Source organism: Eptesicus fuscus, chromosome 13 (genome assembly GCF_027574615.1).
Source record: "Eptesicus fuscus isolate TK198812 chromosome 13, DD_ASM_mEF_20220401, whole genome shotgun sequence".
In the NCBI taxonomy this organism is placed as follows: Eukaryota; Metazoa; Chordata; class Mammalia; order Chiroptera; family Vespertilionidae; genus Eptesicus; species Eptesicus fuscus.
Window position 1 is genome coordinate 28,602,157 of NC_072485.1, and position 16,865 is coordinate 28,619,021.

At 41.3% G+C, this 16,865-nt stretch overlaps 1 protein-coding gene across 1 annotated transcript in view; it reads left to right on the plus strand.

Annotated features, from left to right (window-relative positions):
* Positions 1 to 16,865, plus strand: part of RAB38 (RAB38, member RAS oncogene family) — a 48,850-nt gene that overhangs the window by 14,743 nt on the left and 17,242 nt on the right. The window contains exon 2 of the mRNA XM_008153620.3: positions 4,275 to 4,555. Coding sequence (XP_008151842.1) covers positions 4,275 to 4,555 — 281 coding nt within the window. The remainder of the gene's footprint in view (positions 1 to 4,274; positions 4,556 to 16,865) is intronic.

The following is a 16,865-nucleotide window of genomic DNA, read 5'->3' on the forward strand; positions in this document are numbered from 1 at the left end:
CACCATTGAACAGAGTGAGAGGTGAGATGGGGACAGGATTTAGGCTTTGGGAACAGAGATGCAGAACAAACACAAGACATCCAGGGAGTGCTGCAGGATGTGTTTTCGGAAGCAATAGTCCAGTGTGGTTTGGCCTGGGAACACTTTGAAGGAAGTGGCAGGAGAAGAGTTTGGAAAGGCGGTTGGAGCCAAAGACTCCTCACGTTTAGTGTCAAAAAAGGTGTCTGTTTTTGAAGCATGAGAGAGCCATTGAAGATCTGTAATAGCAGAACACAATGATGATATTTGTATTTTGAAAGTAGATTCTGGTAGAAATAGAGTTTTAAGACTTCCCCCAGGGGGTACTTAAAAAAACACACAGATATTTCTGGACCCCACACAAAGTCAACATAGTAAGAGGGTGGCTCAGGAATGGGTATTCTATAAATACCTCAGATGATTTCCTTTTTGAAAAATATGTTTTTATTGTTTTGAGAGAGAGAAAGTGAGAGGAAGTGAGAGCTAGTAACATTGAGAGAAACATCATCTATCGACTGCCTCCTGCATGCTCCCAGCGAGCCTGCAACCCATGCCTGTGCCCCAACTGGGACTCCAACTGGGACCTCTTGGTACCTAGGTGGATGCTCAACCACTGAACCATACCAGCTAGGTGATGATTTCCCTTTTTTTCCAGCTGTATTGAGATATAATTGACATATAAAATTGTCTAAATTTAGGGTCTACACTGTGATGGTTTGATATACTTATATGTTGTGAAATGATTACCTCCATTACCTCACATATTTACCATTTATTTTGGTATGTGTGGTGAGAGCATTTAAGATTTACCCTTTTGCCAATTTTCAAGTTTATAATTCAGTATTGTTAACTGTAGTCATCATGCTGTATCTTAGATCCCCAAAACTTATTCATCTTATAACTGGAAGTTTATACCATTTGACCAATATCTCCTTATTTCCCCACCCTCAGCACCAGAAAAACACCTTTTTAGTCTGTTTCTATGAGTTTGGTTTTTTTAGGTTCCCCATATAAGAGATCATACAGCATTTTTCTTTCTCTGTCTGACTTCTTTTCCTAGCATAATGGTCTCTATTCTGGTGTGTGTGTGTGTGTGTGTGTGTGTGTGTGTGTGTGTGTGTGTGTACACCCTCCACCTTCTTTATCCATTCATCTTTTCATGGGTGTGCAGATATCTCTTCAAGGTAGTGGTTTCATTTCCTTTGGCTATACACCCATCAGGTGATTTCTTCTGCTGCATGGAAACTGTGTGAAACCTGTTTTTGTCTTTTATTTATTTATTTATTAAAATATTTTTATTGATTTCAGAGAGGAAGGGAGAGGGAGAGAGAGATAGAAACATCAGTGATGAGAGAGAATCATCGATTGGCTGCCTCCTGCATGCCCCACACTGGGGATCAAGCCTGCAACCCGGGCCCGGGCCCTGACCAGGAATTGAACCTGTCACCTCTTGATGCATGGGTTGATGCTCAACTACTGGGCCACATTTGCCGGACAAGGGTGATTTTTGAACTGTGGTCTTTTTTATTTTTTTTAGCAGTAAATTACCTATGATAAATTCATCAGGTCTCTACTTTGCCCATATGTAGGCACTCACTAGAAATCACATGGTTCTCATTCTTTTAATAAGAAACAGCAGAGAGGGCTGTCAGCTGACAGGATAGGCAGGATAAAATGTGTGCCCGAAATGCCCTGGTCTGAATGTGACCTCTTGCTGGAATGTCAAAAATACAAATGTTCCAAGTCTGTTGGCCCAGTGACCTTGATAAACAAAGGTCTTTTCTTTCTAGAAACACACTTTTTTATTCCTTGTTTCTCATCACACACACACACACACACACACACAATCACAAACTCAAACATAAACACATTTTCTTTTTGGAATTCCTATGAATGTGTTAAACCTATGTGTATTGCTTTTATGCACAGCCTTGAAAATTACCTTTTGCCACATGTTTGAAATGTAAACTCTTCCTTTTGGAGGGTGGCCGTCTTCTGCTATGAAAACTTCTGGACAAGTAGGTTATTGAATAACCCATGACTTTGCCCTTCATCTGAATAGTTCCCTGAAAGGGATCATAAGACATCCTTCCGAAGCCTAGAGGCCTTCCGAGCCCTGAGTGATCACAGAGGGTTTTCTTCCCCCCGGATCCCTGAAAGGTCACGGCCACCCTGAATGGTATCAAAGGAAATCACTCCTTGGCATCAGAAACCAAAAAAAGAAAAAAGAAACGTAAAACTCATTTGGGGAAACGGAACGTTTACCTGTGAGTTGTGTGTCGTATGAAGAGTATTATACCATTAAAACTGCTTCTGTGGTATAACCCCCATCAGAAATGTTTTAGGGTCTGACAAATGCTCCGAGCACACAGGCTTCCACACCAGGATGGGAACCATTGACCTTCATCCATTTCCACTAAGTGCTTGTGGTTTATGGATCATTTTTCCCTTACAATCCGCAGTGCAAGTGCCAATACGAACATAGCAAACCTACAAGAGAGTGTGATAATTTGAGTTCAAACTCATCATCACAAAACCTGGAGCTCCAAGTTCAGTGAAAAGTGTTCTCAGAGGTGTGCTGACCTGTATGCGTTTAGACACATGCCAGTTTCAGCATTTTCTTCTAAGAGGAGTTGGCTTATTGAATACACACCTACCTTTGTTTTAATTTATTTAACTTTGTAAGACTCTGAAAATAAATTCTTCAGACAGAATAAAAGACCTTTGTCTGGTCATATACTTCTGGGATTTTTTGGTTCAGAAAATATAAACCCAATTTTCATTAGCTGTCTTTAGCAACTACTAGTGGAGAGAGTGACAACCAGTAGGATTTTGTTCTCTTTTGTTAATCAGCTGAAATACCTGTAACTTTTTGATATAAGCTCTGGTCTGCAACAATGATTTTACTACCCATATCATATTGTCTTTCATAATTTTTAAAATGCTGGAGAAAGGGAGGGAAAACTGAAGTGCCAGGTAGTTCTAAGATACTGTGCTGGATGCTTTACACATGTTAATTCATTTCATCCTTATGACAACCTTTTGAGTGTTTAATAATCTTGCAAATATTCATTAGAAAATTAAGAATCAGAGCAAAACTGATTCTAGCTGATTGGTCTAAAAAAGACCAATAATCGTTTCCTTCCTTCCCTCCTTCCTTCCTTCCTTCCTTCCTTCCTTCCTTCCTTCCTTCCTTCCTTCCTTCCTTCCTTCCTTCCTTTTTCTCTTTTTGTTTTAGAGGGCTTTTATTATCCGATAGATTGTAGTCTACTTAGAGTAGAGATCATCTAGTTCGTGTTGCATTCCTAGCATGTTGTCCAGAGACTGGCATAGACACATACATATCTGTTATCTGTTCCCTTGAGTTGGATGGGACAACTCCTGGTATGTAAACCTGGAGGAGAGCTAGTACAGACTATTAGTTGAGAATATTTAGTGTTCCTAAATAACTATGGGCTCTGGATTAAAAAAGCTTAGATATGAATCCCAACCTTCAAAGTTAATTAATTTGTTCAATTTCAACAAATTACTTATCCTCACCAAGTCTCATTTTTCTCACTTTCAAATGGGGATAATAATTGTACCTTCATGATCATTTATGTAAATTACATTTCTGATGGTTAGTAACCATACAATAAATGCTAGTTATTACTATTATCCTTAATTAGAGTTCACTGTGGGTACTTTTTAAACGCACTACATTATTTATTATATTTATCATTATAATGTATCATCCTGCTAAAATGTAATCTCCTTGATGGCAGGGATATTCATGTTTGAATCATTGTATCCCATGTATTGAGGACAGTGTTGTCCAATAGAACATTCCATGATAATAGAAATGTTCTGCATTGGAGTTGTGTAATACTGTAGCCACTAGCCACTGTGGTTGTTGAACACTTAAAATTTCCTAGATAGTGTGACTGAGGAACTGGGTTTTAAATTATAATTAGTTCTAATTACTTTAATCTTAAGTAGCCATATGTGGTAGTGGGATACTGTATTAGCACAGTTCTAGAATATTACATGGTTACACAGAAGTTTCAATAAATACTTGTTAAATGAATGAATCCTCTCTAGACTCAAATATAAAAAACTAAGTGGCATGATTGCATATTTAGCTCATTCCTTAAAGATAAACAATGAAGCACTTTACTGAGTGATCGGCTCATACAAGAGGCCTCATAAGGTTCATATATATATATATTGTTTATAATTGCAATAAGTTTTTGATTTCTATTTCTTTTTGGTGATAGGTCAAGAAAGATTTGGAAACATGACAAGGGTCTATTACCGAGAAGCCATGGGTGCATTCATTGTCTTCGATGTCACCAGGCCAGCTACGTTTGAAGCAGTGACCAAATGGAAAAATGATTTGGACTCCAAGTTAAGTCTCCCTAATGGCAAACCAGTTTCAGTGGTTTTATTGGCCAACAAATGTGACCAGGGCAAGGATATGCTCCTGAACAATGGCCTCAAGATGGACCAGTTCTGCAAGGAGCATGGTTTCGTAGGATGGTTTGAAACCTCAGCAAAGGTAACGTGACCTTAAATGATAAACTTATTGTAGGTAAGATTCACAAAGAAAATGGCATTAATCATCATCATCATCATCATCATCATCATCATCATAATAACGTGTTTGCCTCATGATTTATAGTTCCCAAACTGCTTTAAGCACTTTCTCACCTCAAGTGGTGAGAAGGGCAGAGCAGGAACTATTATCTGCAATTTAAGATGACTGTGGCTAAGGGAGCAAAGCATCTTGTGCATCATCCTGTCAATAATAGTTAATAAATGTTTTCGTTTTTTTGAGTGCTTATGTGTCAGGCATGTCTTACAAGCATTTTCTCATTAGTCCTCACAGCAACCCTATTAGGTAGGTAGGTTTTTAGAATAAATGAAAGAAGTGGGCCACACAGTCAGTGTTTCTGCCTTATTCATGTATTAATTAATTTACTCCATCAACATACAATGTTCTTTTGTATCAGGAATTGTGCTTTGCCCTTGAAATGAAAAGATGGCAGGGACACAGACTGTGGCATTGGGCATACTAGGATAGTGGAGTGCGAGTAGACAGCAAGTATATATGTGAAGGCCATAGTGTGGCTTGGCACGGCTCACTGTCCCGGGTGGCCGAGAGGGAGCAGAAGTGGGGCAGGGGCAGGGATGGAAGGTGAAGAATTGGGTGTAGGTGATAAGGGTGCTGTACCTCCCATTATACCACAGACTGCGATCTGATTTGTCAGGTACTTGATTCTTTCTCTACTCCCTTTTGTTTTTGTGTGTATTTTTGTATCTTACCATCAGAGAGAGAGAGAGAGAGAGAGAGAGAGAGAGAGAGAGAGAGGGAGGGAAGAGAGAGAGAGAGAGAGAGAGGGAGAGGGACAGGGAGAGAGAGAGAGAAATTTTAACAGTAATTTTGAAAGTTAAAAAGTGCATAAATGATATAAATAAATGTTTTGCTGTATTTTTTGGATTTTTTTTGTATGCATATAACTGTGTGTGTGTGTGTTACATTATTAGGATTGCATTCCACAGTTTTACATCATGATTTTCCACTTTTATTCATTTGTGGAACAGGTATTACATGCTTGTGGAGCATTGGCACTGAGCTAACTGTTAGAGGTTCAGTTGTCAATAAGACAGGCATAGTCTCTGTACAGTTTCTAACTATGGAATTCACACTTAGGCCTCCTGGTGAACATTTGTGCACATCACTGGAGAATGGTCTGAAAAGACAACTTGACGGGCATCATTCTAATAGGCTCAGGGGCAGGGTCTGGCAGACTTTACGCTGGGCACTAGGGAAAGATAGATTCCAGGGAGGTCATCCTGGAGACAGTGACTTGGTCATTGCATTCCTACGGGAAGATGACAAGCGTTTGAACCAAGCAAATGGCTTTAGGGATTGAAAGGAAAACCTGCTTTGGAAATATCACCGAAGTGGAAACACCAGCAGGATTAAGCAGCTGCTTGGATTGGGAGATGATGGAGAAGAGGGTGTTGGGGACACTGTCTGTCCTGGTTGGGATTAGTTTTGTTTCCACCATTTCATGGGGAGTCTCAATCCCTGCCTTCTCTCTGTGCCGTCTCTGAGCTGGCCTTACGTTTACAAGTGGCTACTTCTCGGTTCCTTCTTGGAGTCTCAGTGCACTCTTCCCTTCCCCCCTTTCTTTCCTGTTAAAACTCCTTGTTCCATCGATTTCTTAAGATGCTTCCTTTTATTTAAGTCACAGCATCTATCATTTTCTACTTATGGGTTGTCACTGGACCTTTTCGGTTTGCTTGTTTTAAGAATTTATTGTTGTAAAGAGAGACGCATAGAACAAAACTCACAGGTGTGATGAATTTCATAAATTTAAGAAATATTACATTTTTATAGTCTGATTCTCGGATGATAGTCTGGCTTTTTGAAAAATTCTCCTGTCTGTTAGCCCCACCCTCAGTTTTACTCCCCTGCCTCCAAACTCCTTCCTTTCAATAGAGTCCCTTTCAGCCCGGAAGTAGGATTTGGGGGACTCTTCTTCTCAATTGGTTACTTCATATCTGAAGGAAAAACTCAATGAATGACTTACATTTCTATTGGGGGGCGGATTTATTTTCCACCATTTATTCATTCAACAAGTATTATTGAGCACTTGTTATGCAGCAGGCACTAGGAACAGAGGCATTTACAAAACAGAACCCTGACTTCATGTAGCACAGTAGTAATAACAAAATATAAGTAAAATGTATGGAGTGTTGGGTAGTAAATAAGTGCTAGCAGAAAAAAAAGAGAACGGAAGAAGCCTGTGAATTTGTGGGGAGGGTTGAAACTGCTTGTGGGACAAAGGCCCTTCTGGACGTCTTTTCGCCCACCCTGACGTGCCTGCTCCACCATGGCTGTCCTGGACTCTGCTTAGGGGCATGATGTTCATTAACCTAAGGCCCGGCTGACCTTCCACACTGATTCATATAATCCTCTAAATCCCTGCAAATGTAAACTTTGATGAGAAGCTTTGAACAGAGAGAGGGTGGAGGGAGTTTCACAAGCCTAAAGTGCACTCAACTGTTAATACAACCAAGAGGGTACAAGGCCTCACTGTAAAAGGTAGAACCAGCATTCACCATTTCTGTTCTCCCCAAACATACGGCTATTAAAATCGCCCTTCTGAACATCTTACTAGTGAAAATGGCTTCGTGGTGCCAGGTTGGTCTTCAAAGTCAACCCCTGGGAGCTCAGGAATAATAAATGCTGCAGCGTTGGCCTGCTGGCGTGTCAGACTGTTCAAAAAGTCTCTTTTAAAGCGTCTGAGAAAGCCCTGCCTGCTTTCTGAGGATAGTATTACTGAGGCCCAGATCACACTGGCAGCCGGAAGCGAAGATGGCAGCCTTTGGAGACAGCTACCGATTCATTCTTTGATTACACTGGGGATCAGGAACATTCCCCTTACAGGCCTTTCTCTTAGAAAGTGAATCTGCTAACAATGAGCATCCTCTGGAGTGACGTCATAATCAGTCTGATGATAAACATCTGATTTCCTTTTTTTCTGTCTCTGAAACTTCTAATGCACCGAAGGCAGAAATCCTGTGGGTATCACCATCAGTGTGGCTGTCTCTGAGCTGGAACTAGCAGGGAGTTAGCGGAGTTTGTCATTGAGACCAGCCTCCATCTTGCCACTGACCAGGCAAATTGACCCTCTTGGTCCTTCGTCTTGGGGAGGAGTAACTTTTTATGAGTTTGCATGCCCCGTGCTGTTGCTGGAACAATCATCCTTAGCTTCTGGCTGGGAGTTAAGAGAGAAGAAATGAAAATTAAATATATGCTAGCATCTCTGATTTTTTTTTAATGTCATCTCTTAGAATATTAAAACCAAAGGAAAGAGTAGAAATACAGTCTCTCCTAAGTCAAGTTTTCAACCACTTTCTTCCCCTTTATCAGTCATGTTTACTTGAATTCTGCCTGTGGATTCACTAGGGCTAAGTGATGTTTAATTGGGGGAATCCTATGTCCCATTTTCCTGGAACATTCTTAGTTTATGCCTGTTGTCCTAGCATAATTATTAATAAGATTTCCATTCCTGGTTTGTAATTAAAATTTACATGATCAGCTATGGCTGGGCAGCTCAGTTGGTTGGAGCATTGTCCTATACACCAAAAGGTTGTGGGTTTGATTCTGGGTCAGGGCTCATACCTGGGTTGCAGATTCAATTCCCAGTTGGTGCATGCAGGAGGCAACCAACTGAAGTTTCTGTCTCTTCTTCTTTCTTCTTCTTCTTCTTCTTCTTCTTCTTCTTCTTCTTCTCTCTCTCTCTCTCTCTCTCTCTCTCTCTCTCTCTCTCTCTCTCTCTCTCTCTCTCTCTCTCTTTTTGTCAATAAAAACATCCTCAAGTGAGGATTTTTAAAAAATTTACATGGTCACCCTATAGATCAGGAGCTCCAATACATTACACTATCCACATCACACCTGAGCTCCACTAATGGCTATGTTATGCATTCCTGTGCCCAAGCCCAGTCCTTACAATATGCTTTGGTAGGTTGTCTCTTTAGAATGAGAGCCCTGGCCTGCCTTTGTTAGTGCAGCCCCAAAGCTGTGATTCCTGTCTTCTGGGCCCATCTCAGTGGTGACGGGGCTCTGCCCTCTGCTGACCCATTTACCCGCTGCATTCTTGGTGCCCATTGCTCCTTTTAGATTCACTCTTTGATCATAGGCACCTGCCTTCTAGAGTTGCTGTAAAGAAGAAATGACATATGGGGTCCCTGGATGTGTTATGTCTGATCACACACACCACATGGATGTGTTATGTCTGATCACGCTTCCCCGCTCCCCCCCTCCCCCCAACACACACACATACTCAACTTCCCTATGATCTGTCTGTTCCCACAGCCCATCCAGTGGTCTGGGTGTCAGCATCTATGTGTGGCTCACAGCAGTTGCACTTGGCGCAAGGTCTATTTCTATATCTTAGCCTTTTCCAACTTGCTCCATCCTGCTCTTAGGGTGTAGCGATTTGTATATGGTGTGTTCAGAAACAGGACACCAGGAAAACACCAGTATAGATGGGATAACAAATTCTATCTGTTCACTAGTGGGGACAGGAACCAAATTCACAAAAAGAACTTTGGTGTCCTTTCTCCTGGACCCTCCTCATTGGCCCTCCTCCTGGAAGATTTTCTAGGCTATTTCTGTCCTACTTGGACTGACCAGTTAGGCCCACCCTCTCCTCAGAATGTGCTATGATCTATGGGTGGCTCGGAAGAAGCTTTCTTACATTAAACCACCCAATTTGAGTCTTCCCTGATGCTAAAAAGAAGAGTGTCGATGTGCATCCTGCAGAGAGAAGGAATACGTACACCCAATACTGTTCTCTATAGGAAGTTAGTTTTCCAGGGGGAAGCGTAGGCTTTTCACAGTGTAGTGGAAATCTTGCATGCATTAGGCTTTCCAGAAACTATGGAACACATTTGCTGTCTTTGGGGGAACATCTAGCCATGGGAGGCTCACCTCCCCAGAAAGAACCCATAAAACTTTCTTCCTGGGCTTTCTTTGCTGCTAGGGCATGGGCCTAGATTCTACCAGTCGTACTGATTCAGAAGTGAGCAACTAGAGAAACAAGGGCAATGCAGAATCCATGTTTTCTGGGCAGGGTGGTGGCCGATCAGGCCCCCGTCCTGGATAGACAAGCAGAGTTTTCAGAGTCTTGTGCTTGACACAGATACAGGATCACCGCTGGCCCCAGGACAGTCGTATTCAGGTGAGTTTCTGGGAGATTCGCAGATAACAGGACCTAGTCATGCTCAGTGGTGGCTGCAGCCGTGTCCTCATCAGGCCCGTTCCATGTGGGGTTTGAGTTTCTGGAAGCTTCAGGTTGAGCCTGTTTCTCTACACGACCGAATAATTCTACAAGCTCCCCAACATCCTTGAATAAATTTTCATCCTCAGCTCTTGTATGTTACAACTGAGAAACTGGATTCGTATACATGGTCAAATACATTTGAGAAAACCAACTTAGAGCTTCCCTTGCTGCAGGACTTCTTAGGACTTTGATATTCTAAATCATTCCAAAATCTTCAGTGATAACAGTGCCTCTGTTTCTTCCTGCTTGCTATGTGTTAGCTTTGTGCAAAGCTTTTTATGTGCATGAGCTCATTCAATCCTTAGCAGGATCCTATAAAGTAGGCATTATTATCATTACTATTTTACAGGGAAAAAAAAAAGTTGAGATTTAGGTGACTTCCCTAAAGCTATATTATGTTACTAACTATTTCTTTGATTCTTTTTTAAAAAAATATGTTTTTATTGATTTTTAGAAAGAGAGGAAGGGAGAGGGATAGAGAGACAGAAACATCATCGAATGGCTGCCTCCTGCACGCCCCCTACTGGGGATCGAGCCTGCAATTCGGGCATGTGCCCTGACCTGGAATTGAACTGGTGACCCCTTGTTTCCTGGGTCAATGCTCAACCGCTGAGCCACACCGGCCGGGCTATTTCTTTGATTCTAACATATACTTTTTGCTCCTTCATATGTTAACATTTTTAAAATCAGTGTCCTATGTCAGTGTGGATTTTGAAAATGATGGTGTGTCATGCACATAACGGCTTTTTTACTGTCTCTTCCAAAAGAGGACTGCACCATGCAGCAGTTCCTAAATGTTTTTGGCCACGGAGAACACTTAGCAAAACAGTGGAACACATTTAGGGCATGCTGGCCTGGGATTTTCATGTGGAGGGAAAATTTTCTGTGTTTTATTGCGTTTAGTGAGCTTTTATTATTATTATGATTATTTTTAAATTGCTCTGCAAGCTGAAAAATGCCGCAGTTAAGAAGTGGCTAGTTTTCTGAAAGCTGCTTGAAGAGAAGTATCACACATCATTTCTTTTTATAGGCTTCCAGAAAATGTGCACTTAGAAACATAATGTATTTATACCAACTGGAAATGCATAGATAATTACACTTGGGTATGGGTAGATAGTTATTCTAATTAATTTTTAATGGGTTGAGGATAGAACATTATTTTTTAAAAATCTTCATTATCTTTAAGTTGGGTAGTAGATGATCTCTGATTATTCCCATTTTTCAAATGCCAAACCATGAAAAATTCTTGACAGTCGCTGATGGATTCATTGATTCGACACAATTTGTACCGAATGACTGACTGTCTAGGTGTGTGCTCTGAACCATGTATATTGAGCCCTTGCTGAGTTCAGAGCATGCTATTCGGTACCACCTCTTATTCTTAAAATGTCTTATTGTTAAAACTCCCAATGGGAAGTAGGCATTCCAGGTTTTAGGTACCCATCTTCGAAGAATTTAGACGAGGTTGTATGCTGTGCTTCCACTGATTTAATTGGTCACGGCACATTTAAGCCTGCATTTTTAGCTGATCTGATGAGAGCTGGTTGAACTTAGGGTCATAAAACAAAGAGCCCAGCAAAGTTAGGAGGCAGCGTTTAAAGGAAATGTTTAATAGTCATGATCATGTACTAGGCTGTAGTACAACCATTTGAATCATTGCTCTGGCAGATCCTTAATGCCCTACATGAAAAATGCAATAGTTTCTTGAAGTTGAGAGTAGCTTAAGTACAAGAGGCTCAAACTCAAGCTACCCATTTGCCTAGGAATCAGGAAAAATTAATAACAACATTTAAATTTTTATCTTTAGTAAACTAGTTCTCCAGAGGTTATCTAGATCTATGTGTATAATGTACTGGATAATCTGAAATCCAGCTACAACTAAGGCATTGTAGGGCAATAGAAATGGACCCTCAGAGAATGTAACCATAGCTAGGTATGCAGGAGGAAAGGTGTTGCATGTCACTCTCTTCTAGCTCCCCATTATATTTATTTCTGTAAAAATCTTTTAAGGAAAAATACCTATGTGCCTGTCTCTACAAATTTCAAGGAGGGAGGATGCTCCTGAGGCTCTGTTCTCCCTTGAGCTTCATCTGAGGCAGAGGTGAGCTCTGTGGAAAGTGTAGGTGGTGGAAGAAGAGAAAAGCAGGTAGAGTGCTGTATCCTTTGGGAACGAAAACATTGCCTGGGTGCAGCTGGGTGCCGACCGTGACTCAAATGGTCCCTGGTCTTGACTAATAAACCATGGATCCTGGTCTCAGACATGGTGTACTAGTGAAGAATGATTACAACCAGGTTCTGCTTCTGGAGCCAGCCTTCCTCCTGGATGTCTGTCTCTAGCCATGACTACTTTCTCAAACTTCAGACTTCCGTATTTCCTGGAACTCTACCTGGATATCACCCAGACAACTCTTCAAACCCAACATGTCTGAAACTGACCTCCCATCGGCTTTGCTGCACATCAGATCATCTGGTTTGGAGATGTCACATCCACCCAGACATCCACGCCGTGCACCGTTATCCAGAGTTACTCATCCTTCACAAGCTCCTTGTTCCTAACGGTAGAAATTCCCATAATGAGGCTGTCCTCTGCCTTCCAGGCCTGTCTCTGGCTACTTTGTCCTTCCATTTATCCTCCAGGGACTCTACCCTGTTCACATTTGGCCTTCTCCCTGCCTGGAACATGCCTCCTTCAGTTAGTTACTCACCTGCCTCTAACTCTTCCTTTATGACTGGGCTGAAGCATCACGTGTCACTGACTGTCAGGCGGGCATTCTCTCCTGTATCTTACCACGTTACATTAAACGTCTTTCTTTTGTAACCTGATCCCTGCACTGTGCACAGCATCCTCCTTGTCTTCTATGAGTAAGGTGGCTTGCACAGGGAGGGTGATCGTAGTCAATGTTTATTGGAAGGAACTGAATTGTGTTTCATTGCTTCTCATGGATTCTTTCAGGAGATTCTTTTACTGTATCATTCTTTTCCCTACCCTTTGAGGGAGCATTTCCACCCTTAGAGAACTGTGTAGAAGCAGGAAAATTAATTCACTGCTGTGTTTCCCAAGAGGACTCCACATTATGTCACTCCTCTCATCCAGAAATCTCTCTAGACACTTTGCACAGCAGGGAGATTTTAGTGCCGCACAGCACGCAGGGGGAAGTAGAGAAGAAAAATGAAGATGAGGGAACAGCCCCCCCTTAATTCCTTGGGCCCCAGACTGGGAACTCTGAATTCTTTTCTTAGTCATGGTGTATAGCATCCTGCAAGGCTCTACCTTTAGCCTGTGGATCTTATCATCTCACTTATTCCTCCTCAGACCCCAGAACCAGAATTTAGCAGTTTTCTTCTCATTGAAATTCTCATAATCTTGTTTTACATGTATCTCTTATTTGTTTCAGCTACTGTTATTTGAGCCACACACAATGGCTAGCATACTAGTATTTACCTTTTTTACTAATAATGAACTGGAGTTCCAAAGAGGCCTTTTACTGACCCGTATTGGAGAAACCAGGCCTAGACTTCAGAGCTAGACCAGAGCTCTCTCCAGTGACTGATTCTTGAACAGAGCTGTGTATCAGCAGCACCTGGGGAGCTTGTTAGTATTTTAGACGCCTCAGCCCCATTCTTAGAGACGTCTAGATGGGCAGAGAATGTATGTTTTTGGAAAACAGTTTTTTAGTGATTTTCATAAGCACATTGGTTAAGATGCATTGTGCTACACTTTGTTAATTTGTTCATTCATTCATTCATTCATTGAATAACTATTCTTTGAATAACTACTGTTATTCAATTAGCCACTTTACTAAGCCCCAATCTCCAGGAAGAAAACTGACATAACTGAGTAATCCTATATAATAAAAGCCTAATATGCAAATCGACCAAACAGCGGATGACCTGTGGAACTATTGGTCGCTATGATGCACACTCACCACCAGGGGGCAGACACTCAATGCAGGAGCTTCCCCCAGCCTGCAGGCCCCAGGCCAGCCAAGGCGGGTGCCTTCCGGGGGCCCACTCCCTCCCCATCGCCCCACCAGTCACCCCACAGATGGACTCTGATCCTCTGATCACCAGACAGGCCTAGGGACCCTACCCATGCACAAATTTCATGCACTGGGCCTCTAGTTATAGTATGAAGTTCCATTAAAAACTGCTGGCCTCTTTGAGAAATGCAAGAGCACTCTAAGGAGAAGCTGTTACCTCTACCTGAGAGTATGGCAGCTTTGTAATGTTTGATCATCTCTTGACCCCTGATAACCTGAAGTTCCACAATTCTCTGCTATTGTGAATCTTTGTTCATTAACTGTGCTTGGCCCTCTGTGAGTTCTTTCAGCTTATGTTCTAAGAAATATTATTCCTCTTCTCCCCTTTATTTATTTATTTATTTTTGTTTTTTTCTTTATGGAACTCCTAGTTTGGTGTAACCTCCTGAATTAAGTCTGTGCACCTACTATGCTTTTTCCCCCCTCATATGTTCAGCACTTCATAATTTTTAGTTCATTTTCTACAATTTTTGAGTTACTTTCTAATCTTTTGTTATAATTTTTAATTTCGGCAATCATAGTTTTAATTTTGAAGAGCTTTCCTGTTCACATTATTCTTTTTCATACCATCTGTTCTTAGTTAAGAACATAATTATTTTATGTAGACTGTTCCTCTTATACATCTGACGTTCATTTTTAGGAACTAGACCATCAGAAGCAGGTACTAAGCTCTGTGTGTATAGTAGACTTTTTGGTTAGGGGCTGTGTTGGTTGTTGATTAGTGGATTTCACTTTAGGTGGGTAGTCACTGAGGACTCCCAAATGTCAGCTATTGGAAGTCTTTTTTTTTTTTTTTTCTAAATAAGCCTTCTGTCCTGGTAGGGGTGAAGATGCCAGGGTTCTGTGAGGGGGAAGTGGTAGTCCAGCTGCCATATTGGCAGGCTTTTAGTTGACACATTTTTTAGTCCCACAGCACCTACATAGGAAAAATTTTTGGTGTCAAGATCTTGAGTTTCAAGTTTCTTTTCTTTGGTTTACTCAGAGGATAAACTAGTGTTTGTCTAGGGGTCTAGATGCCTAGTGCTGGTATTCTACAAGAAGAAGGGGGGAAAGTGTGCGGCTGACATTCCCCATTCTGGACTTCAGCCACTCTCAGTACATTAGTCTTGGATTCTGTGGGAATTACCGAGCTCTCTTATTGTCCATATCACCCTTTACACACCTTTAGAACATGCTGTGTTACATGCTAGTAAATCCACTACTATTCTCCATTGTTTTCAGATTTCAAAAAAATGTGTTGAAATCTCTTGAATTCTGATGCACATTTTTTCATTATTTTCATTCTTGAGATTCTATTTGAAATATTTAGTTTCTGACCCAATCTTAGTTATTATATAGTTTATTATGGCTTCTTTTAAAAGTAGAGTTATTTTATTCTCATTTTATAATGTGGAATCCAAAGAATAGTGGGATATAAGTAACTTACTCAAAGTCACAACTAGTAAGTGTCAGAACTAGGATTTTAAAGTCAGGTCTGATTGATTGTGGATCTACCTGGTGCTTTCTATGTCAGCTTCTATTTGTATTTTATTTCATTATTATTTTTTTAAATCCTCTCCCGAGGACATGTGTTTCCTTTTATTGAAAAGAGAGAGAGAGAGAAACGTTGATCTGTTGTCTCCTGTATGCGCCTTGACTGGGGATTGAACCCACAACCTAGGTATATGCCCTGACAGGGAATGAACTGGCACCCTTTTTGTGTACAGAACAATGCTCTAACCAACTGAGCCACTTGGCCAGAGCTCAGCTTCTACTTTTAAAAGAAAAACAAATAGGCAAGGTTCATCTGTTAGGACCACTGTCAGAACCTTCTGGGAAGGGTTGCTTCCTTGTTTCAGGAGGGGGTTTGTTACTAAGACATGTTTGACTTCTTCCTCCCCGTGTTACTTCATATTTTTCACTATTGATTTTGTTTGTCCCCGACTTTGTGGTCTGTTACCTACTTTAATGTGTCTTGTTTGCTATCTTTGAAGCACCCTTAGATTTGTGGGTGACAGCCCTGCTCTCCCAAGGCCTTCTGTTCCATCTCCATCTACTCTGCTGACTAGTGAGGTATTGATTCCTTGGGGGAGCCCTCAGGGATTGGGGGGAATCAATATCTCATTAGATATGAGTGAGAAGCAGCAGCAACAGCTCTTGAGCACCTTCTTCCCTGACCTAATAAAAAATTATTGTTTATAATTTTTATTTTATTTTAGAACAAGACAGGGAGGGAGGGATATCAATAAAAGAGATACATCATTTGGCTGCCTCCTGCATGCCCCCTTTTGGGATCAAGTCCACAACCTGAGCATGTACCCTGACCGGGAATTGAGTCAAGGACCTCTCAGTGCACAGGGATGATGCCCAACAAACTGAGCCACACTGGCCAGGGCAAGGTGCACTGGTTAAAAATGAGGTTAGCCTGATGTGTCCAGGGATATTCTGAAGTGATTAGATTGTCCTAGGAATACCTTAGAAAAAGCCAATGACAGAAAAATCAAGAGCTGTATATCCATTTCCTTAAACTAAATGAAGCAAAGTCCTCTTTTGAGAATAATTTTGCCTATCAAAAATAGCTCCAGAGGAAAGAAGTTCTCTGATGATAATTTGTGTAACTTTTGGTCACTGAATTTTCTAGTCCAGGCACAATCATTTGAGATCCACAGGGCAAGTGTTTTAGCTTCCATGTTTTTCAGGGTTCCCAAAATAAAGAGAGAGTGTCAGCAGTGGGTGCCTACCATTATCCATGTAATATGTTTCTGAAACCTTGTGTTGCCCAAATGTTTATGCTACCTCACAGGGCTTATTATGGCAGCTGTCCCCAGATGAGTCCCTTTGAAAAAGAAGAGTTCTTTTGGAAGGAGAATTACCATTCTCTCATTCATCTGGTTATAAGTTTTCGTGTTTCAGATTTTTGTAAAGAAGGGCAGGCATGAGGAGAAAAGTCAAATTATCAAAGTCTAAAGAGGTCTAGTTTTGCCATATA